This window comes from Camelus bactrianus, chromosome 36 (assembly GCF_048773025.1).
Source record: "Camelus bactrianus isolate YW-2024 breed Bactrian camel chromosome 36, ASM4877302v1, whole genome shotgun sequence".
NCBI classification, from domain to species: Eukaryota; Metazoa; Chordata; class Mammalia; order Artiodactyla; family Camelidae; genus Camelus; species Camelus bactrianus.
The window spans coordinates 11,482,509-11,507,962 of NC_133574.1; the positions used below are offsets into that span (position 1 = coordinate 11,482,509).

General features: G+C 36.6%; 1 protein-coding gene across 6 annotated transcripts; it reads left to right on the plus strand.

Annotated features, from left to right (window-relative positions):
• Window positions 1–3,586: 3,586 nt before the first annotated feature.
• Window positions 3,587–25,251, plus strand: LOC141576193 (uncharacterized). Of its 6 annotated transcripts, none has more exons than XM_074358656.1 (12): window positions 3,587–4,745; window positions 6,220–6,705; window positions 6,811–6,892; window positions 8,193–8,258; window positions 9,060–9,123; window positions 10,464–10,531; window positions 12,495–12,626; window positions 13,968–14,075; window positions 15,945–16,059; window positions 16,440–16,502; window positions 18,733–18,817; window positions 19,322–25,251. In XM_074358656.1, the coding sequence occupies exons 1-2, from the start codon at window positions 3,738–3,740 to the stop codon at window positions 6,226–6,228; spliced, it is 1,017 nt and encodes a 338-aa protein (XP_074214757.1). In that variant the 5' UTR covers window positions 3,587–3,737; the 3' UTR covers window positions 6,229–6,705; window positions 6,811–6,892; window positions 8,193–8,258; window positions 9,060–9,123; window positions 10,464–10,531; window positions 12,495–12,626; window positions 13,968–14,075; window positions 15,945–16,059; window positions 16,440–16,502; window positions 18,733–18,817; window positions 19,322–25,251. The 6 variants fall into 6 exon arrangements, with proteins under 6 accessions (XP_074214757.1, XP_074214759.1, XP_074214756.1 ...); XM_074358658.1 differs by having other exon boundaries at window positions 24,971–25,251; XM_074358655.1 differs by having other exon boundaries at window positions 6,220–6,305; window positions 6,590–6,705; window positions 18,733–25,251.
• The last annotated feature ends 203 nt before the right edge of the window (window positions 25,252–25,454 follow it).

The following is a 25,454-nucleotide window of genomic DNA, read 5'->3' on the forward strand; positions in this document are numbered from 1 at the left end:
GAGCAATTCTGAAAAATCTTCAAAATAAATAACAAGCTAATAGGACACAGGGAAGAACATTCTGAGCAAAGGATTTGAGATTAAAAAATTCAAAGCATTTGAACAATTGTAAATAGTTCAGCTTAATTACACGGTTATAGCTTGTTTCACAATTCAAGATTTAGGTTAACCTTCACTGATGTACCTTTCCACCTGCATTTTACATTCCTGTAGTAATTAACAAATCATATTGCTTTTGCCATCTCATTGTCTCCATTAATATTTTCTCTCCTGGCTTGTCTTTAATCTGCACACTAAAAAGAGGAGCGTAATTCCTTTTTATAAGCAAATGCTCATGCAGTTCTATGCAAAGAGCAGATGGCCTACAAATGTATCATTTTCTAAACAACTGTATTCTTGTGCCTTTGTCCTTGGTGGAGATGGAGGTAAAACTTTTAATTAGTGTGAAAACCAAAATAACTGTATCCAGAATATTACAACATATCATTCTATCCTATCTGTGATGCCCTGATGTAAATAAAACAATTCAGTGATCTGAAATTAACCTGTAATTAAAGTGTTGAGAATCAATCAGTACAATTTAAGTTTCATTAAATTCAAACACACTCAAAATTGAATCAATTTATTAAGCTTACTTATTTCCCAGCCCCCAACAGACACAATAATACCAACATGTAACAAGTTCACATATAAACAGCTTCAATATTCCACTTACAGAAGTGAGACTACAACTTCCCAACTAGAATAAGGTACACTCTAAATGCAAATTAAAAGCAAGACAAGACACTCTAAATTGGAGATCTGCTTGCTGTTGGTGAGAATGCCTTGAAGTATTGTTTTTGATCTATATGCAAAAGTATAGGGACACACAGTTGTCAAAAGAGAATACAAAGTTCAATGTAACTGATCCATATTGTGCAGATTTTCCCTTCATTCAGTGCAAATTTAAAATGTATAAATTATTTTGATCAGAATTCAGCAATAAAATCTTAACTCAAAAACAGAAACAACAGAAGTGTCTTGTTCACACAATGCCTGTGTGTCTTTGAAAAAAGAAAACTACCTGGAAGCAATCGTCTCTGTACCTCTCTGCCAATTTTGATTAACAGATTCCCTCTTCTTGACTTGGAGCAACTCTCTTAGAATCATAAATTGTGAAAATGAATTGCACATTAAAGGTTCTGGCACCCGAGGACCTTGAGTTTTCCAAATTATGTTTTTCAAGACATTTAACTAAATGCAACTATTGTGTAAGGAGACGGTAGTTGTCAATATGAACACTTCAATAGAGTAGAAGTAGTCATGTTGAATTTTTTGCATTCAATTATTCATTCTATTTTATGTGATAACACATAATCTATGAATTATTTGTTAACTATCACAATTAAATTTGTCAGTTTTTTTTTTGGTAAAACCACTACCAAAAACAGCAATGACTAAACATGCTTTTATAAGGATCAATCAACCAATGCAGTTTAACACATGATCCATTAGAACCTCTCTTTTCAAAGCCTGGAGTTCTTTGACAGGTGGAAAAAATGTACATACTGTATACATTACAGAAGAGATCTTACAAAATTCTATCAATAAATATCCACAAAACTATTGCATGTCACTGCTAAAATTCAGTTTCACTATTCTGTTGAAAAAATTCCATTGGTTACATATCTCATTTAAGTGTTGGAAAGAATACTCCATGACTTGTAAGAAATGATGGACAATCTGAATTAAATAGCTAACTAACTTAAAATCAAAACTATAAGTTACATATTTGATAAAAGTAATATATATGTATGCTTATCACACTAATATAATGTAGAATAAGATGGCTATAATTGTGGAAGACTAGATCTACAGAGGTAGTAAAATGGTCCTGCTAGCTAGTAAATCAGATTATTAAAATCAGGAAGGAATAAGAAGAAAGTAGGGAAGAGAGGGAGAGAGGAAGATGAGAGGGAGTGAAAGAGAAAAAGGAGGGAAGGAAGGAAGGAAGGATTTGTCGTCAAACTGTTACATATCAGGGCCTAAAATAAATTCTTTCCTCAATTCCATGAATTCACTTATTATACAATATTAACAAATTACTTAAAGAATGAATCAAAACCATATAAGATATTATTTCTCATGTAATGGAAAAAATAATACGATGAAGCAAATTAAATCTAATAGTGTTAAAATATTCAAAGCCTTTCTAATGATAAAAACTTTAAATATAAAGTATTCTACTTCAAAAATGCTTTCAGAGATGTTATCAATGGTGAGAGGATGTATATATCATATATAGTTTTCTGTTTATGAATTTGATTATATTATAGCAATGGAACAGTGTAATATTAAATTTAAAAAATGCATATCAATTGAAGATATAAATTAACCTCAAATTTGGGTTGTAAATAATTTTATATTTAGCTTTCAGTTTTCTTTATGTTTTTATATAATTTTAGGAAAATAATTATCATACATAAATGTACAGATCTGAGTCTTTATCTAATATGTCTCAATCTCAAGAGTTCTAAAACCCCTCAATTTCCTTCTTTCCTTTCTTCTTTTCTCCCTTCTTTCCTATTCCTTTATTGGTAATTTGGGGTATAAAAGTTAATTCTTGGCAATATTTTATCAGAACTTATAATGTGAATGAAGGATGAAAAATATATACATATATACACACACACATATAGTGATGATCCAACTTGGAATAAATATTTCCATATTTCTATGAAAAATTGTGAATGAATTTAACGATAGTATGTTATTCCTTAACATTTTTCATAATATACAGTATATGTACTTACAACTTTATACTGTGAACTGAATTGTTTAATATCTACCTTCATGCATGGAAGAGTTTTTATGATATTATAAAGCATACTTTAATAATGTGATAAAGGAGAATGACATGGTGTTAAGAAATTATGTTAATGTAATGGGCTTTATGAATTCACAAATTAGCTGAGCACTGAGAGTGATTGGAATTAGATAGGCAAATCTCTTGAGGGGAGTAGGGCATTGATGTGTAAAAGATTATTTCTGAGAGTGAGAATAGCATGTGTATGGCCCTGTAGCATGAGGGAACATAGTAAGTACGAGGATTCTAAGACGTATATCTATGGTAATGATCATGAAGGTGAACAAGGAGTGATTTGAGGCAACTAACAAGGGTAAGGCCAAATATATAACAGTCAGCATATTACAGCAGGCTGTCCGGCGAGCCGGCCCTCCGCCCGCGCCGCGGGGTGGGCTAGCGCCCCGCGGGGGTCTCGGGCTCCCAGCCCACTGCCCCGCCTCAACGCCACCCGCTAGGCGTCGTCCGGGGACGCCCCTCGCCGAGAGAGACCCTCAATCACAAGTCACCCCGCCCTCCCCACCCTCCTCGCCGTGCCACGCAACCCCGCCCCCGAACCGCCCTCCCGATCTCCCTGCAGTAGCCCTCGCCCCTCGCCGGGAAGAAGTGACTCCAGCAGCCGTGGCGGCTCTTTGGGCCCAAGGGGCGGGCGCGGCAGCCATTGGCGGAGGCCGCTGCCTCCGGCTGTCAATCCCGCGGCCCGGCCCCGCCCCACCGGCGGAGCGTGGCAGGACGCAGGGCCGCGGGGGCTGTCGGGACGGCTCCAAGATGGCCGCGCGCTTGGGGTCCGCACCTGCTGGCGGCCTCGAGCCCCGTTAACTGCCACCGCTGCTGACCGGAGCCGCCAGTCGTCCTGGCGACTCCGTGGGCTGTCCCCGAGGGGCGGGAGGCCGCCATGGCGACCCTGGAAAAGCTGGCGAAGGCCTTCGAGACCCTCAAGTCCTTCCAGGGGCCGCCGCCTCAGCCCCCTCAGCCGGCACCGCAGCCGCCGCCGCCTCACCCGGTACCGCCGCCGCCTCAGCCCCTTCAGCCGGTACCGCCGCCGCCTCAGCCCCGTCAGCCAGCACCGCAGCCGTCGTCGCCTCAGCCGGCACCGCCGCCACCGCCGCCGCCGCTTCAGCCCCCTCAGCCGGTACCGCCGCCGCCTCAGCCCCCTCAGCCGGTACCGCAGCCGCCGTCGCCTCATCCGGCACCGCAGCCGCCGCCGCTTCAGCCCCCTCAGCCGGGACCGCAGCCGCCGCCGCCGCCGCCGCCTCAGCCAGCACCGCAGCCGCCGCCGCCTCAGCCCCCTCAGCCAGCACCGCAGTCGCCGCCTCAGCCGGTACCGCCGCCGCTTCAGCCCCCTCAGCCGGCACCGCAGCCGCCGCCGCCGCCGCCTCAGCCGGCACCGCAGCCTCAACCACCGCCGCCGCCGCCGCCTCAGCCCCCTCAGCCGGCACCGCAGCCGACGTCGCCTCAGCCGGTACCGCCGCCGCCTCAGCCCCCTCAGCTGGCGCCGCCTCAGCCGGCACCGCAGCCTCAACCGCCGCCGCCGCCGCCGCCGCCTCAGCCCCCTCAGCCGGGACCGCAGCCGCCGCCGCCGCCGCCGCCTCAGCCAGCACCGCAGCCGCCGTCGCCTCAGCCGGCACCGCAGCCGCCGCCGCTTCAGCCTCCTCAGCCGGTACCGCCGCCGCTTCAGCCCCCTCAGCCAGCACCGCAGCCGCCGCCGCCGCCGCCTCAGCCGGCACCGCAGCCTCAACCAACGCCGCCGCCGCCGCTTCAGCCCCCTCAGCCTGTACCGTCGCCGCCTCAGCCCCCTCAGCCGGTACCGCCGCCGCCGCCGCCTCAGCCCCCTCAGCCGGCACCGCAGCCTCAACCGCCACCGCCGCCCGTCCACCGTGGGTCAGGAGCCGCTGCACAGACGGTGAGTCCCTGCGGGTCCCTCCCCAGCCCTGCGCGGGTCTCCGTCCCTCCCTCGGCCTCCCCCGAAGGCCCCGAGGCGGTCCGGGCCCCAGGCCTCTGCTTTCCCGGCTGCGAAACTCGGGAAGGAACGGGGCTGTGTTGTGATCCGAGGCCGCGCGTCCCGTTCGGCTTCCTCTGGGCCACTCCCCACCCCTCTCCTTCTCCGGGCCAGGTGTAACATTTTGTCTTCCCTTTTCAAATGAGGGTTTAAAACAGTGTTTCAGATAACTGTCAAAATGCTATGCATGCAAAACCCTAGGTTAACTTAAGGGAAGGAGTAGGAGAGAAGAGGGGAAGGAGCGAAGTTCACTGGTCACTTCTGTGGGGGTGGGTTAGATGGTCACAGTGGTGAACGCTTAACTGCTACATGGCCCCGTGCGCTTACCAGCATAGTCGTTACTGTTACTAACCCCGGACAGCACTGGTGTTAAGGAGGCATGACCACGGACCGTGTGCTCATTGAGCTTAATTTTACACAAACTAAGATTTCCACAGAATCAAGACAGGCAGTAAACGCCAGCTGCAGAGGACAGCTTGTGCAGGGTTGGGGAACAGCATGGCATGATCAGAACTTTAGTTTGACTGGCTTGAAATGTAGAGGGAAAGGGAAACTTCACACTGATGAATCAGAGAGGAGATAGCTGTTTTTATTAAACTAAAATGGTTAAATGAGCCTTGTTGGTTAATGATTTGCCTTAGCAATGTGAATTTGGATTCTGCAAGTATTTTATAAGTTCTGTAAGAAGCTTGTTTTAAAATTTCAAAACTCTTAAGATATTAGAATTTCAGTTTTATTTTATAAGAATTTTTTAAAAAGTGTTTATTTAACTCAATTAGAACTGAGTTCCTTTAACATAGACTTTATTATCTCATGTATTAATACCCTCTAGAGGTACACAATGAAAAATGTGATTTATAAACAGGCACATACAGACACAAGGAAAACAGAGTATTTAGCTTCAGTAACAGTTTAAGAGAAAAGTCAGAAACAAATTTTCCCTGGTCAAAATATCAAAAAAAGCACCTGGGGCTTATATCCTTTAATTGATTTGAGCTCTAAATGGACAAATACACAATTTTTTTGTTAAATTGCTAAGAACAAGATTCTTTTTCACGTTGAATAATGATTTTGAAGTTTAAATAAATACCAACAATAGAGTTATGAGGGAGGAAAAATATAAAATACTGATTTTTTTTTTTAATCTCACCGTAAGGTGCATTCTTAAACACATAGGAGAGAACTGTCATGATTTGCGCAACTCGCTTGCAAATAGTTCAACAGTATTAACGATTGAATTTAGATGGTGGGCATATGGGAATTTATCATCCTATTAAACAGTTTTTTGTACTTCTGAGACTTAGAATAAAACATTGGAAGGAACCTGTTAGACATAATGCTCTATGTGAAGTAATTTGTTCCCTTTGTGAAATTCTAGGAAGGTTAAAATGCATGTTCATAACATCAAGAAAATCACAAGCATTTACGATGTAATCAGAACTACCTGAGGATCTGTGAAACTTGGTGAGTTGGTGGATTTTTTAAAATGTCTTAAAACATTTTGTTTTTACAAAGATTACAGGAGTAAGAGAAGATAAATTTTAATCAACTCTTAATATTTTTTTCCTGGTTGATGTGATATAATTAAATGTGGGGAAAAAAGGTAAATTCTAAAAGGAGACACTACCTTGATGGTTTTCTATGGAGGAAACTCAAGCAGGAGGAAGTTTAATTTAAAAACATGAATTACTGCTCTTTATAATACATTCTAAGTTGTCATTCTTTTGAATGCCTTCCTTTCCAAACAGGTGTGTTATTCTGGGAGATCATCAGGACTTCTGGGTATTTGGAGGTACTGACCTAACCAGTGGAACTGCTGATTTATAAGAAGTTGTCCAGAATTTTGGAAAACTGAGTAGTAGAGGTAAATAATGTTTCCTTGGCAAGTGATGACAGAAAGTGACTTGAGTGAATTTTCCTTTGTTTTTAGGCAGATGTACCTAACCATGTATGTTAACAATGATTACAGGCTGGAGACCGAGAAGAACTACCATTTTTGCCAGCTGGGATGCAGAAAAAATTGGACTTCTGGGTTCCACAAATGGGCTGAGGTAACTAAGACAGAAAACGTATCTTCTTGGTCAACATGTATCTCAGGGTAATCACAGATGTGTTCCATTACCTGATATTGTTTTAATTTGGATAAATACTCAAGAAAATTTAAGAAATAGAGTTTGCTTTTGCTTTTACATCAGTTTGGTAAAACAGAACAACCTCTTAATTACTAAGTACAAACCAAGTTTTTCATTATTTTTAAAATACTTTAGTTTCTATTTGTATTTGTTTTGTGATAAGTAAGTAAAATCTGTAAGCTCAGAAAATAGTCAAACCTAGGAAGCTGCTTCTGACAAGTGAGTTAGCTTATTGAAAATCTGATATAGATCCTTGGCATTAATTTTCAAGTTTTTACAGTTTCCTTGGATTTCTTCTATCTAGGAAAACAACATGCTCTTTTAAGATGACTATACTCTGATTATAGTCTCTCCTTTATGGATTCCGTACTAAATTGTAACCATAGGTATATTTTACCATTTACAAAAGTGCCTGATTGGGAAGTATAATACAATGATTTTGTAAATTGAATTACTCTAAAATTTCAAGGATTTATTTTTAATTCAATTATGATTAATTTTCATTTGTCACTGGCTCTTAATGCTTTATTTTAAAGTGTCTTTCATAGGCCCCCTTCTTTCATCTTCTTCCCTTAGGCTCTCTGTCCAGTAACTCTAAGTTCTTACATGTTCATGGTAGGCTTGTGTGTTTTTTTTAAAGGCAGGTGCACCAAAAAGCACTTTCCTGTGACTATCCTCTGTTTTGTTCATCATTTATGAGTCCAAATTTTATAGAATTGATTTGAAGAATGTCATATCTTTCTTATCATTGTGTCTGGTTTTTAAAATGCTTTCCTTCTGACTCATTTCTGCATACTTTAAAATAATAATATGAATCAAATAAGTATGGGAATAAAATCACAGTTACTTGTATCACATTTGATTCCATGTATATTGCAAAGTCTTATTATTATGTTGGTGTTATGAACATGCATTTCATAATACACTTATTTAGATGAATCAGATCTTATTCATTAAGGTCATTTACTTTTAGAAATATGTAATTTCTTGTGAATACATGTATATAGAAATACATGTGTCTTTTTATAATTTAAGCAGCTTAGAATACAGATAAAATAAATCCAAGATACAAGATAATATGCCTTACATTAATTTAAATTCATGTGAGTTAAAAGACAATTTGAATATTGTTTCCCATTTTCTACTAGCTTCTTGATCATATTCAGCAGCACATTTACCTTGACATATATTTAAGGAATCTTTTTTATTTCTACTGTAGCTCTGTCATAATGGAAACTCTGCAGCAGAATCAGCTGTCATCTATCCCGTGTGGCCAAGTGCAGAGGTGAGAATTCTCATTTGTGGGATGACCACTCACAGCTTTAAATGTTTTTACTGTAACTGCTCTTATAAGGTAGCAAGCTAGAGAGAGAGAGAGAGAGAAACAGAGAGAAGAAAAGAGTTCTCTCTGCATATTCCCATGTGTGTGATGGCATTAGTCTTCTGCTGTATTTTTCTAGAATGTGTGTGCGTGTGTGCATGTATGTGTGAGAGAGAAATGTCTTGTCTTTGTCCTAATAGCCACTCTTCTCTCCCTCTAGTTTTTTCTCTATCCTCCCCTCCTTTCTTTTCCTTTTTCATCAATATCTTCTCTTTCAGAAAATTCTTGATAAATCAAATTTCCAACTTCCTCACTTTTAATATGGTAAAGTTACTTGGATCCCCAACGTCAAGGGATCTCATACTTTAATGTCTGTAAGGATTGCCAGGGACACCTTTTAAAAGTACAGATTTCCAGGCCTTACTTTGAGCAGTTCTCTTCCAGTAGATCCAGGGTGAGGCTGAGCATCTCTGAGCCTTCCCCTTCATATTATGGTGCAGGGGATCAGGGGCAGCTTTCCTCTGGGTCTCCGTGCTGTTGCTATGAAAAGTGGCTACAGCATCACTAATATTTTTCTTTCTTGTTTTAATTGCATTAATATTATCAAGCAGTTAATAGCATTTTCTTAAAATTATGGTCAAAGGCATAGGCATTTGATTTATAATGGTATCTGCAAACCACTCTTTTACTGAATTAATTTGTTTTGCTTGTATTTCCACAATTGTAAATGCCGTGAGTTAAGTGACTGCTTTGCTTCAACTACAGGAGAATGTGAAAACACTCCAGGAGAGAGAGGTTGCATATATCAATGCAGACTCATACACAGAAGGTAAATTTTATTTCAGATTGTCATTAAATAGTATACCAGTATTTAAGTCTGTCAACTCCAACTCATAAACTAGGATTATCCTCTTTCTATGAGATGCCTCAATAATACCTCCATTTCTCCATTTTACCAGAGAGAACATTATTATGATTCAAATGAATCAATATGATTCATAACTAAGCTATTGATCCTAATTTCTTTAGTATATTTACCATTGGCCTATCTTGGATTACTACTTAAAACTTTAGTACTTTTGACATTCTTCCTGTGGAGCTATTTTTAAAAGTTGGGCTAAAGTATTTCATACAGAAATAGTTCCTGTATGTATTGGAACAACTCTGAAATAAGCACCCACTACAGACTTCCTTTTGACCCTGACATATGGCATGTGCATCTGTAGGCTTTCATCGTGTTATGGTTATTTCTAGGTAAGTGTCACAGGACACATGTTAGTTACTGACACGCTCTAGTCTAACGTCTTGATATTGAATTGAATGAATGAATAAAAACGTGAACATTATGGCCTTACCACTTCCTTTGCCAAAGACCCCTAGGTACTGCTGCCATAATGAGCAATGGCCCTTACTGTTACTGCAGGAGCTGCGGCCTTAGCAGCAGAGTCTGCCTCTGCAGTCTCCTATCCTGAGTGTGTGCTGCAGCCTCTCTGGCTCCTGAAGAGTTATTTCCACCTTGTGTTTTAGTTTTAGCCAGACTGTCTGTCTGTCTATTTATCTACCTACCTATCTATCTATTCTAAAATTTTATTTATTTGTTTTTACTGAAGTACATTTGATTTGTAATATTAGTTTCAGGTGTACAGCGAAGTTACACAGTTATATACATATACATATACATATACATATACATATACATTGTTTTTAGATTCTTTTCCATTATAGGTTATTATAAGATACTGAATATAATTCCTTGTGCTATACAGTAGGTCCTTGTTGTTTATCTGTTTCATATATAATAGTGTATATCTGTTAGTCCTGAACTCCTAACATCTCTCTTCCCTTCCCCCTTTCCCCTTGAGTAACCATAGTTTCTTTTCTATGTCGTGAATGTATTTCTGGTTTGTAAATAAGTTCATTTGTATCATTTTTTTGTTTGTTTACATTCCACATATAAGTGATATAATTTGATATTTGCCTTTCTCTGTCTGACATACTTCACTGAATATGATAATCTGTAGGGTCCACCCTATTTTTAATTCTCCAGGAATGATGACTTCAATTTGAAATCTGTTATATCTTGTTTATAATTAGAAAATAAAGTTAGAATTAAATACAGGTTTGAAGTCCATTTGGAGGTATTAAAATACTCTCTATTTTATTTTGCAGGCAATTATACTCTCAGAGTTGACTGTACACCCCTTCTTTTCCAGTTGGTATATAAACTGACAAAAGAGGTATGTAAGTAGATCTGTCATAATGTTTTTTGATGAGTGGATAAATCAATAACTTTTGTTTTCTAAATTACTAATATTTAAACTGGTGACAGACATAGCTGATTTGTATAAATAACAAATCAGAATGAGCTTTAATACACTACTTATGTGACATAACTATGAGAACAGTAGTGCTAGTCTCTGTTCTAATAATAGTTCCTAATAATTGTATACATTTGTTAAAATGTGCAGGGTCTATTGTTTCATGGGGCAGAGTCTCTTTGATATAACAGAAAGAATACTGAGCTGGGATGGGGAAGCCTTGGCTGTGAAGATTGCCTTGGCTATTCATTCATTCATTCATTCATTCATTCAGCAAGTATTTATTGTGTGGTTACTATGTATCAGGTCCTATGAAATGAATTCTAGCAGCTACAGTGATAAAAGCACAAGGTTTCTGAATCCAAATACTTTATAATCTAGAGAGGTCACAGACCTGTAAATGAGGACTCATACTTCACTTGAATATTGGATACTATATACAGTGGAGGACAGTTGTGGAAGAGAGAAGTTAAAACCCTGGGGTAGCTGGTGAGGTTGGAAAGCACTAGAAGGTGTTCACAGAAGGATTAGTGGTTAGGCTGTAAAATGGAAGGATGTGAAAGTGGGGAGAAGGTTTCTCCTCAGAGGACACAGGACCTAATAAAGACATGGATGTGTGAAAGAACATTTCCCGACCTCTGGGTAATGCAATATAACCTAAATGTAAGGTGTTGGTGAAAAAGCTGGCAAGAAACGGGGCCTGACACATAGGCCTAAGTGTTCATAAATCTGGTGATGGAGAAATTAAAGAATCTTTAACAAGGTTGTATATTATCATTTTTATTCATTAGAAAAATTACTCTGTATCAGTGCATTGAATAGGTTAAGCTGTAGTAAGTCTAAAAGCAAAATGGAAATAATTCCACATAATCATTTAGCGCACAGGAATTTATAAATACTAGTTATTGATGTAAAAAGTACTCTGAAAATGCTAATGCACTCTGAATCTCTAAAAATTATGTGATCTACTCATTGAGTATATGTGTGCTTCATTTAAATAACCCCCCATTATAGAATTTAACTGTAAAAATATTTCTTTCAAGTAGGTATCACTTAGATGACAGTGGGAAGTAGATGTCACATCTCTGTGGTCCTGTTTCCCAATCGCCCTTCATCTTGCCCTGTCCTTTTCACTGTTAGTGTCTTTAACATCTCATCCTCCCAAGTGAGCATCCTCCCATGCCCATCACAACTCCCACCATACTAGGAAGCTTAGGTCCTTGATCCTTTTATTGAAATGTCCCATTAAAACATCTTATCTAAAAGCACGCTGTAAAGACAGCCCTTGTTGGGGAATCCTTCTCAGGAGATACATTTACACTCTGTCCTACAGAGGAGGCTCCTGCCTTTATAGGAGGGGTAGTAAGAATTTTAGGGCCAAGAAGGAGAAGCTTAGGTCTATCCCCTTTGTACATTTATTTAATAAGTATTAAATGTGTAAATGGTTACCATAGTGACAGGATAACTCAAACATAGATTCTGCTATTAGTGTGTTACCTGTGTAGCCAGGAGAGACTATGATCAGGAATTTTCAAATCCAAGATAGAGATTAAAATCACCAAAGTGAATACAGATAAAAGTGTGGGAAGCAAAAAATAAATATCTTAGTTTATTATTTTACATGTTGGAATTAAACAGCCTGCTTAAAGGGAAATTGCAAGTTTTTTTCCCATTTTAAAGCCTCTTTTATGTTAATTTGAATTTAATTTTCATGCCACTTTATATACAATATATTTGTCTTTCAGAGTTTTTGTTTTAGGTAGTTTTTTAACAGTGTAACTGGAAAATTAAAATGTATCTTTAGAAGTTACATTATCAGGATGAACTAATTAATTGTCCAGAAGAGAAGAGTGAGATTTTATAATCTTGTTTGATTTGTTAGTGGAAGAATCAGACATCATTCATCTGGAGAAATGCTATTGGTTGCTGAGGGCTCAATCCTGAACTGGATGACTTGATTTAGAGACATTTGGCCCATTGGCTTCACCACCAATTTGTCCATCTCTGAGTGAAGGTGGGAATCCTATTTTCTACAAATGTTCTTTGCTAAACACGTGAGCCTTGTTCCACCTTTGGAGCCTTGTGTAAGTCGGTTTACCTTTCTGCACCTGAATATTCTCATATATAAAATCGGTTTGACCAAGAAAATCATGAAACTGTGCTCCAGTGCGGTGCCTGAGCATCTGGTGCAGGGTCAGGGTGGTGGACACTGAATAGGCAAAGCTCTAGCTTCCACACATGACCCCCACCTCTTCCTCAGCTGAGTAATGTCTATTGTATTTCTTTTATATAGAAGAAGGTTCCACTGCTGTATCCTTCCCCCACCCTTAAAAAATTAAGGAACCACTGGACTAGACCATCTCTAAGGTTCCCACTTAGCTCTAAACTTTTCACTACTATATATATATATAATTAAATGAGGTTTACAAGGAGTAGTTGTGGGTGATAATCACAAAAACTGTATTTGAAATCTGAAAGCTTGGGTTCTGCTTCTGATTCAGACCTTTTTAAAAAAAATTTCTTACTTTCAGCAAGTCATTTAACTACTTCTTAGCTTCAATTTTCTGCTCTTTGAGGGCACAGAATTAGATTCTTGAAATAGTCTGTATTCTTCAGGTTTCTAGTGTGTTTTAGAAATACTTGTTAGGGGAGCTAGAACAGACAGGGCTTCCACTTCAGCAGTGCAGTTATGTTTTTACCTTTTTAGAATTAGAGATTGAGAAATCATTTCATTTGAAAACAAAATGATTCCATTTATTTTTTATGAAAAGTTTAAAATCCACAGGATTAGATTATAAATTGCCCTTTATTTCTGAAATTTAATATATTTATGTATACAGATTAAGTGGTACAATGAAGACTGCAGTACAGAATTTCTTTCTCTTATAATATAGTGTGTTAGTTTTCTTTGCTTCATGAAGGAGCTGTATGAAGCTTGTTAATAACAACATAGTATATCTTTTATAGAGTTCAACTTTTCTTCTTCTTTTTTCCTTTTTCTTCTTAGTCTTTCCAAATTAGGATAATTGTGGTCTCTGACTTTTTTCCAGTTACATTTTTAAAATATACTTTTATTTTTTACATTCTACAATCACTTTAGACTTTTGGAATTAATATAAGATAGAGACAGGTAGGCAGACAAAACCAAACACTAAATGATAGTATTTTCTTCTAGGAAGTTAAATTTTGGTTATAATTATGCCAGGGGGGGAAAAAAACTTCCTAAGACAGTGGAAACTACTGATAACTTTTAAAAACTAAGTCAGTTTGTGCGAGTCATGCCTCCTTTCATAAGCATGTCATTATTAACAGGAAGTTTGTTGGCTGTGATTTATTCTGTGTTCCTATTTTACAGGTTTATTTAACGCTTTTGGTGAAAATCATGACAGCCACATAGATTTTAAGGAGATATCCTGTGGGTTATCAGCTTGTTGCAGAGGACCTCTGGCTGAAAGACAGAAATGTAAGTGTGTTAAACATCACAAAATTTGGAAGCTATACAGAGAAAAAAATTAGCATCCATTCATGTAAAAAATCATCTGATTAAAGCTTGAATTTTCATCACTTTGGCAAATAGCAATCTCTTGCTGAGGTTTTACTGAGGTCAGTGTAAAGGTTCAATCATCTGTTCTTTTTTACTGTGGAGTAATTTAAGATCTTTGTTATTAATAATGGTTGATTTTCCAGATGAATGTACAATTCATGGTAAATGAACTACATCATTCATGATGTGTTTGAAAATGTTAAGCATATAGAAAATATTTTCTGGTAGTCTATATAGAAAATTTGTCTTGCTTAACTTGAATTCCAACTTATTTTCTAGCACTGTGTATATTGATATTTTATTAGCAAAATTAAATTTATGATAAAACAATTTTATTAAATACTAAATTTATCTTTTAAACCTAGCTAAAATATTATAGCGTAATTTATAAGCATATTACATTAATAAATCTTAACCATATTTGGTTAGGAAAATGCAGCAGTTTACATTTAATTGGAACCTAATTCTTATATATTCACTAGGGTCATTATCTCTGCATATTTCTAAAATACAGCTTCACAAATACTGCGTATTTTGGGTATGATACTTATTAGTTCAATATTCTTTAGTAATGTTGTACTGTGATGTACTCAGTTAATTTCATAGCATAATTAATACATAATTATTACACACACGGGTGTGTGAAGTAGATAATTATTTAATCTAAAAATTTAGATTTCTTTTATCTTCCCTGATAGTATACCATTACTCTAACCTGGCTTTGTGATAGATTATTTGTTCACATTAAAGTTCTGGTATTAAAGAGGCTGAAGTCTTTGTTTCTCAATTGAGGTTAATTATTGTCTTAAATTTTTTTAGTTTATTTTTTGCCAGTGGACTAGTGGAAGTTAACCAACTAGACTAACTAGCAATTTTGCTGATATTGATGTTAATTAGCAAAGTGCTGGTATTTCGGATTTTTAGCTTGTTGTATATAAACTTCATTGAAGATTTGAGATTGTTCTTAGGCAAAAATATTGGGTGCACATTAATTACACTGGAGAGGCAAAATCTTTATACAGTCATCTCTCATTATCTGCTGAGGATTGGTTCTGAGACCCTCTCAGATACCAAATCCATGGATGCTCAAGTCCTTATGTAAAATGGCATAGTATTTGCATATAACCTATGCACATCCTCCTGTATACTTTCAATCATTTCTAGGTTACTTGTAATACCTAATACAATGTAATTATTTGTAAATACAATGTAAATGATATGTAAATAGTTGTCAGTGAATAGCAAATTCAAGTTTTGCTTTTGAGAACTTTCTGGGAAAATTTATATATATATATATATAATTTTTGATCTATTGTTTATACCTGTGAATGCAGAACCAATGGATACAGGGGGCTGACTGTACCAGCTTTTTGTTGATTCTTAATGTAGATGGAATATTTTGAACATTGTAAGAATCAACTCTGAAGTGATCAGTTTTAAATATTAGAAATTAATTTAAAAGCTTGAATTACCTTCTCAAAATCTGTGAGATATTGTATAGTAACTTGGCCCTTCTTTTTCAGTTTACAAGAAATTTAACTTTAGATTTAGGTGAAGGATAGAGTTCTCTAAGCTGGCTAATGATATAAGGAGAGAGACTTGTGAAGTGTACAGGAATTCCTACAAGTTCAAAGGACTTTAATGACACAATCTCCTCCAAATAAGAACTTAATCCAGAATGTAATTGTTTGAGGAACTAAGTAATTTTACTAGGGCAGCTTGTAATAAAATGTATTATACTTCAGAATATGAAAGTAATTTCCCTCCATAAGAGTTTCTTTCCTTTAGTTTGCTTCAAGGTATTTGATGTTGATGGTGATGGAGTTCTCTCTAGGGTTGAACTGAGAGACACGTGGTTGCACATTTAGAGGCCTGGAAGGACAACTGCACCGATCATACCCTGGTAAAGTCTGATTGTATACATCTTCTTGAATGTAAACTTCCAACAGGAACATAGAGTGAAGAATTTTTTAAAACAGGTTGAGAAAAAGATTTCTTACTACTTCTAGGTTCTATATTATGCTACTCAAAATATTCATAGCCAAAGATGCAAAATTGAGAAGAGAATTTGCCTTAGAAAATTTAATAAGCTGAATGTATTATATTAAAAAAATGAAACCACTGGAAAATTGTCATAAATTTTTAAGGCAAACAAACAATCTATTTCTGTAATTAAAAAAAGAAAAAAAAAGTTGACCGAAAATACTTTATACTTCAGCTACTGGCTAATAAAAATGATACCTTCTCTATCCTAACTACTGATTTGGGTTTCTGGTTTTAAAGGAATTACATGTGGATGTATCCAACATTGTAGAAGACACATAGAATGCACATGACACCACAAAGGTGAGTCTAGCAGAGACTAATTTATTCTTTTCTAAAAATACATTATATTCTGAATTGGTATACATACCTTACGTATACATACTTGAATCTCTTCTACATCATCCCTGCTAAATGCTTATTTGGACCTGTCGTTACAATACCTCCGAGTTGTCCCTAAGGAAAGCCCATTCCACCTTTAAACAACTCCATTAAGTGTTATTTACATAAAAACATTATATTTTATAAGCTAGGCATTTTATAAAAATTAAGTAGAGACAGCCCTTGACATCTGTAGTTTATAATCTTTACTTCTCCCATTTTAATACATTATGGTAAGACAAAGCTTATATTGAGCAAAAGAAGCCACAGAATAAAAGAACACATTGTACAATTCAATTTATATGAAGTTCTAGAACAGAGACAACTCATGTTAATAATTGTTACAATAGTGATTTTGGAGATGGGTCATTTAACTGGGAAGGACCATAGGATATCTGGGATGATGGAAATTATTTTTTATCTCAATCTGGGTGGTGTATATAGTTTTAAAAAATTTTTTTTCAATAATATTGGTGAGGGTCTGTTCTAAGTTTTTTAATAGCAGCCAGAATAAGTGTATAATAGCAGAAACAAGCATGTACTTTACAAAGAATAAAGCCTTGAATTTTTTTTAGTTTCACAACATTTATTAAAGATATTATAATAGGTTTGCCTTAATGTCTATGTATCCCTGTGAAACTGAAGATAATCCATATATGTGAGACACATATGAGTTAATTTGACCCTTTCTATTCAAATGTTGACATGTACCAAGTAGCAGATGGTAGGATGTAGACCATAGTGGTCTTCTACAGGCTTAGAAAAATAAGTAACTTTTTTTTTCAATCACAAATCCAGAAGAAATCATCATAGTCTTATTAACTGACACTCAATAGAAATAAATAATAGAAATGAATTTTTCAGGGCTTGATCTTTGTTTGGCAACTCAGATAACCGTCTTCATTTACTTTTCTGCCCAAAACTAAGGTAGCCATTTCTATTTGGTATATATGAAAACAGAAACATAGGAAAGTTTCTGTTAGGAAATACCTTATGTAGAGATACAATTTCCATTGCCTTTTTTCTGGGTGTTTGATAAGTATGGAGGTTATCATCGCTGTCTATTTTTATGTAAGACCGTGTTTCTTCTTATGGCTGTACTTTTGAACATTAAAAAAAAAGATCATTTTGCTGCTCCATCTCCGTGTAACCATAATAATGAAATGGTAAAAATTTAGAATAGAATTTGGACCTTTCAACCAAACCTATTACCCATATTCACTGGTGACTAGACTGTGACAATATTACCCATTATTTTGTACCATTACATTGGTATTAATATACTTTTATGGAAGTTGCATAATGAAAGCCAATAATTACCATCATAGTGCTTTAAAATCTTTTCTTATAATACATGGTATTATATATTGAATGAATACATGAATATCATTAATAATAAATATTAAATATCATTAAATAAGAAATCATTAGATAATAAAAATATAATTAAGTAATAAAAGCTAAGAACATTATTATTCATCTAGGATTGTTAAGGTGATTGTTCAAAACATGAAGTAAGAAGCATTTGGTTATATTTTTGCCTGCCAAGAAATATTGTCTACTGTATATACATGTAATTTTTGGTACACTTTGACACCAAAAAAAAAAAATACTGCTTTATTCAACTTGTGAAAGTAATGTTAAATTTTATTTTGAGGAAATGTTAATATAGATACTCATTTATTATATATATTTAGTTTTTTTAAATCTCTTAAGAAGTCTAATAATATTGCCAGATGTTTTAAAGAAGATCTTAGAAAATTGTTAGGGTCAAGGGGCATAATCCAGAGAGTTTGGAAAGATGCTTTCAAAGTTAGTAAATAGTCCTTTTTCTCTAACCAGAACCTTTTGTGGGTTCTGTTAGTAAACTTCACCTTGAACCAGAAGATACTGTGAGTTATTTCCCAGGTCTTACTGGAGGAAGAAGATTTTTGGTGATAAATTGCCCACGTTGTGACTGACTACTTCAGAGTTTGGTTACTTTTGAACTTATTCTTGCTGGCCTACTTTCAGATGAACACATAGCATCTACGTTAAATCATTAGTTTTCTTTCAGACAAATGACCATTGCAAGTTTAATAAAACAGATTTTATTCAAATAATATAAGAAGATGAAGATTTAAGATATTCTTAAATATTGTTTCTCTTTCAGAATGGCCATCTTAACTCTAGAGAAATATCATATCTGGAGTGTGAAAAATGTTCTTGCCAATGAGTTTTTGAATCTACTTTTCCAGGTATGTTTAAGGTAAATGACAGAGACCGAGGGCAGTGGTACCAGTAGTTCTACATCTTTTCCATTATGTAGTAGTTAGACAACTAGACTACAAAACCATATATTGTCGAAAGAACTGCATTAACCTGTACACCACCTGCAGATGGTAAGTTAGAGCGTGAGTGCTTCTCAGAGTCACAATGTGCATGATAGGAAAGTAGAGTATAGCTGATAATGTTTATCTTAATAACTCATGATAGAGCAGATTGTAGACACATAGAAAAGAATTTAAAAAGTAAAAGCCATTATAATTTGCTATTTTTCTTTACCTTTTTTTTTTTTAAGACCCTTCTTAACAAGTAAGGCAGTGTGTACAGAGACATAGATCATAAGTCGGCAGCTGTAAATTTTTCACAAAGTATACAATCTTTCCAGTTAGGAGGTTATTTTAGATGCAAATCTGTTTCTTAATTTTCTTTTATTCTTTCTTTCTTTCTTTTTTTTTTTTTTTAATTTAATTCTTTAGAAGGTCCAAAAAAGATTGAAGGAGAAAGGAGGAAAAAAAGCTGCCAGGGGTGAACATGAAATCATAAAACTTGCCAGATTTTAACTATTTTCCAGTTAAAGTAGTTCTCTTTGCTCCAATTTAAAGAAACAACTTATAGTTTCCCATTTTTCATAGTTCTTCATAAATATATATTGATTTAATAGTATTTTACAGGGTGTGAGTATGGACAGACTGGAAGTTCAAGATTTGTAAATACTGACAGGTATCTATAGAATAGATAAACAAGTTTATACTGTATAGCACAGGGAAATATATTCAAAATTTTGTAGTAGCTCATGGGGAAAAAATATGAAAACAAATATACGTATATTCGTAAAGTACTGAAAAATTGTGCTGTACACCAGAAATTGACACAACATTTTAAACGGACTATAACTCAGTAAAAAAATAAAAATAAGATAAAACTGTTAGAACACTATAAAAAAAGTAGTATTTTAGATTTTTCTTATTTTATTCTCCTTTTCTTATAAAAGCACCCCTATGAAGATCAGTAAGACTTGATATCTTTATATCTATCATGATTCTCCATTGTAAATACAGAGTAACCTGCCTGTGACACAGCTATGTTAGAATAAATGAAAATTGAACTCTTCCTGACAGCTAATAATTAATGTATATTTAAAGCATATGAAATCTGATAAGTCTATGATACCCATTTAAATCAATCAGTTGCTCCACTGTCGGTTATCAGCCAGGATCTAAGTTGATGTCTTTATAAAATATAAATACATATAAAAATAATATAAACCTACTATAAACAGAAATGACTTGCTTAGTAATATGAAAATTGAGCAGCTATTTTTATCTCATTTAAAATGATGTCCTCAGTTACTTTAAGTTATCATTAATTATATAAACATTTTGACCACTTAAGTTTGTGTCTGAGTCACCTTGCAGCTCTTACATAGCAAAGCATTTTGAACTTTTATATTGCCTTTCCTATTTTCTCATGTTTATCAGGGACTTGCATAGGCACTATTTTTTCTAGGACTCTAGAAACAGATGTATGCCTGAGATATTCTTTTGTGTCTGTGTTTCTAGCATTATATTACTGACAGATTTTTTTGTTGGTTATCAATCTAATTTTTTTTCTTGGTATATATAGTCCTTTCAGCCCTTTCAAATATATATATATGTAGTCAGTTTACAATGTGTCAATTTCTGGTGTACAGCACAATGCTTCAGTCATACATGAACATACATATATTACTTTTCATACTCTTTTTCACCATAAGTTACTACAAAACAGTATTGGATATAGTTCCTTGTGCTATACAGTATGAACTTGTTTATAAATTGGGAGTTTGAGATTTGCAGGTACTAAATATTAACATTACATTTTATGATGCTTACTTTATCCCATATTCAGACATGCTTTTAAAACTTAATTTTCACTTAATATATAAGTAATCAGACTTACTCTAAATTGTTTTATTTTCTGTCTGTTTCTAAAATAGAATTAGCTAGTAAATTCAGTGATAAAAGCTTGAATTATACTTTTATTTTATTTGCCAAGATCCCACTCCTGGCTGACCATTTTGGGTATTTAAGTATAAAGTAAGTAAATGTCAGTAGAATTAGGAAACCATTCCTGTGGTAATATTATTTTCAGTCCTTTCAAATAAACTCAGTGCCCAATATTTTGCAGAGGAAGCATTCTAAACATGATCAGGATCTTCTATCTTGTATGTTTGTCAGAAAGCGTCAAATGTTAAACAGTTTGATAAACAGAATAGTGCACCACACTGACCCCTACCTATATCCATGCTCTAATCCTGAAATCTGTGAATATGTTATTTTACATGGCAAAGGGGATTTTGCAGATGTATCAGGTTAAGGACTCTGAGACAGGGAGATTAGCCTGGATTATCTACATGGGCCTAGTCTAACAATAGGAGTCCTTAAAAATTGAAAATCTTTCCCAGCTGTGGTCAGAAAGATATGACTTTGGAAGAAGGATTAGAAAGTTGTAAAGCTGTTAGCTTTGAAGATAGATGAAGGGCCATGGGTAAAGAAATGTGGGTGAACTCTAGAAGCTGGAAAAGACAAGGAAATATATTCTTCCTTTGACCTACAGAAGGGCATACAGCCCTGCTGACATCTTGATTTTTAGCCAAATGATACCTGTTCCTGACTTGACCTACAGAACCATAAAATAATAAGTTTGTGTTGCTTTAAGCTGCAAAATTTGTGATAATTTGTTACAGCAGTGATAAAAATAAATATAGGGGAGGTAATCCAACTTTATGGATTGGAGGGCTCAGCATTTTAAAGATGTCAGTTCCCCTTCAACTGATTCAAAGATTTATATGTGCACATCAAAATCCCCAACAGTTAATTGTTGTTACTGTTTTTTTGTAGAACTTGACAAGCTGATTCTAAATACATAGAGAAGCGTGAAGGGCCAACAATAGCCAAGATGATATTAAAGAACAATGTTAAAGGACTTATAAAACAATATTAAGTCTATGTGATAACTACCTAAAGTTAGACATATAGACCAATGCAACAGCATTGAATTAAACCCTGTACCATACATGAACAGTAACTTTAGATAGATTATAAATCTAATATATTTGAAACATAAAGCAAAGCATCTGGGGGAGGGTAAAGCTTAGGTGGAATGTGTGCTTAGCATGCATAAGGTCTTGGGTTCAACTCCCAGTACCTCCATTAAAATAAATAACCTAATCCCCCACCAAAATAAAGCATCTAGAAAATAGTGTAGGAGATATTTTAATGACTTTGAAGTGGCAAAGAGTTCTTAAACCAGACAAAGCATGAAACATAAGAGTTTTAAGTTGGACTTCAGTAAAATTAAGAATTATTTTTATCAAGAGATACCATTAAGAAAGTGAAAAGCTAAGCCACACGGTGGGAAAATATATTTGCTATACCTATATCCAACAAAAGACTTGTATCTAGGGCATATAAAGAACAAAAACCAGTGGAGAAAAAGGCAGAACCTCAATATTAAATTATGCAAAATAACTGAACAGGTACTTCACACACACACAAAAAAATCCACATAAGCTATGAAAAGGGGCTGACCTCTTTAGTAATAATGGAAATACGTACTAAAACCACACTTGGAACACCATTAGACATCCACTAGGATAGTTAGTTGTTAAGTGATATGAAGCATTGGTGAGGGCAACAAGCAATGGGGACTCTTACACATGGCCAGTGGGAATATAAATTCTTACAAATACTTTGGAAATAGGCTTTTTGAATGAAAGTTATATATGTGTGTGTGTGTGTGTATATATGTACACACACACACATACACATACACACACACCCACACCCTATTACCAAGGGTAAGCCATGTGTGTACCCTTCTACATCTGAGCACCAAAGGACATCCTGAAAATTCTCATAATCACTATTTGTTATACCCCCAAATAGAAAATGACCCAAACACTTGTCAACAATAAATACATAACCATAAGTGGTGGCACATGCATACAAGTTGTATACTTTAAAGCAATAAAAAATATACTAGTTTACAGAAAACACTAGTGGATGAATCTTACATAATGTTGAGTGGAAACTACGGGACCAAAAATTTCAAAAGCAAAAAAACCAATCCATGTTGGCTGAATTTAGGATGGTGAGTCCATCAAAGGGGTTCCGTAGTAACTGGGAAGAAACCCAAAGTGGAACAGCAATGTCCTGTTTCTTGACTGGATGAAGGTTACATAGATGTGTTTACTTTGTGAAAAATCACTGAGCTGTATACTTAAGATGTGTTCACATTTAAGCATGTATACTATATTTGCATTTTTTAAAAAAAAGTTTGCTTGCAAAAAAAGATATCCAAAGCCCAAGTATTTATCAGTAGGAGAATGGATAAAACAAATGATAGTATATTCAAACAATGGAATACTACTCAACAATAAAAAAGAACCAACTACTGATACAAGGATGAACCTCAAAAGACTAATTTATACATTTCATTGTCAGGTAAATTTTAACTCAGAAGGTAAACAAAACTGTAAACAGGCATGTGCCCTGGGGGGAGGGGTGCTGTAGCCTTTGTCTCCTCAGACCTGTGCCATTACTGGCACATCTCACAAGAAGAGAGGCAGGGCTCAGCCACAGCTACCATCTCCTCCTGTGCATAGTGCCTGGGTGGGGGCGGGGCTGAGGCCTGAATCTGCACGTGGGGGCTCCACAACCTCCTAGGCAGGACTGAGACTTGTTTATAGCCCAAGGCAGAGAGGATCTTTCTACCCTGACACCTCAGAGAACTTGTGCTGCCAAGAGAAACAAGGAGCTCAGATTTGGCACAGAGCATAGGTGGGGCTGTTCCGCAGTCTTCCCCGAGCCCACCTACAGACCGCCTACCCGAGGCAGAGCAGGCAGCTGCACAGAGCAGCAGAGTGACCAGCACGAGGAGAGAGCAGGTGGGCAGCCACCCACCTTCTTAGCAGGAACACAGCACCTGACCACGGTGCTGGGACGGGGTGTGATCTGCCCACCTGCCTCCCCCTGATCACAGCATCTGACTGTGGCATCAGGAGGGGGAGTGACCTGCCCGCCCACCGGGTAAGAGCTCAGCTCCTGACCTAGTGTTAGGAGGGGACACAATCTGCTAGCTAACAGCCACTGAGAGCAGCACAGATGAGGGCGCCAACAGAAGGCCTATGAAACAGCAAGCTGAGTTCGCGAAGCAGGGTGAAGATACAAAGACCTCTTGATCAAATCATTAAGGGCACACCATCTCCAGGTTAAGTAGGTAACTGATACTCCTTAAGCCACGGTGCCAGAGAGATAGGAGCAATGTGAAGAAGCAGAGAAACCACTCCCAATTAAAAGATCAAGAGAAATCCCCTGAAAGCATGATCAAGGAAAAAGACATTGATGGCCTACTAGATCAAGGTTTCAAAAAACGAGTGATTAAAGTACTGAAGGAACTAAAAAAAATAGTGTTTAGGGATATAAAATATGTCAAAAATGAAATAGAAACTATAAAGAAGAACCAAGTAGAATTAGTAAACTCATTGTCTGAGATGAGAGCTGACCTAAAGGCTGTGCAAAGCAGACTAGAAAATACAGAAGAACAAATATGTGATCTAGAAGACAGGACAACAGGAAGCACCCAATCAGAACAGCTGAGAGAAAAACAAATAAAAAACAATGAAAACAATATACGGGACCTATGGGGTAATATAAAATGTGCCAATCTATGCATAATAGGAGTTCCAGAAGGGGAAAAAGAACAAAGGGGATTGAAAAGGTATGGGAAGGACTCATGACTGAAAACTTCCCAGACCTAAAGAAGGAATCATATCCAAGCACAGGGGGCTCAGAGGGTCCCAAACAGGAAGAACCCAAACATACCCACACCAAGGCATATCCTAATCAAGATAGCCAGAGTCAAGGATAAAGAAATGATCCTAAAGGAAGCGAAAGAACAACAAAGAGTGAATTACAAGGGAACCCCCATAAGGTTTTCAGCTGATTTCTCTACACTATTTACAACAGCTAAGACATGGAAACAGCCTAAAATGTCCATCAACAGATGACTGGATAAAGATGTGGGGTATTTATATGATGGGATAGTATTAGCCACAAAAACTGACAACATAACGCCATTTGCAGAGACATGGATGCTCCTGGAGAATATTATTCTAGGTGGAGCAGAACATAAGAAAGAGGAATACCATATGAGATCACTCATGTGTGGAATCTTAAATATATGCAAGATCTTGTGGTAACTCACAGCAAAAAAAAAAGTGACAATGAATGTATGTACGTTCATGTATAACTGAAAAATTGTGCTCTACACTGGAATTTGTCATAACATTGTAAAATGACTATTACTCAATAAAAAATGTTTAAAAATAAGTAAAATAAAATATAACCTTTAAAATACTGTATAATGAGAGGTGTGATGTTCTAGTATCTGTTCTAAGAAGTACGTTAGACACACATAAGAATAACCAATGGTCAGAAAGATCACATGTTACCAGCTACCACCCCATGCAAATTAATGGCATTTAGGAGATATTCATATATGTGTGTACATATGTAAAATATGTATTAGTATATATGTAAATCAAATAAAATATTATAATCTAATGTA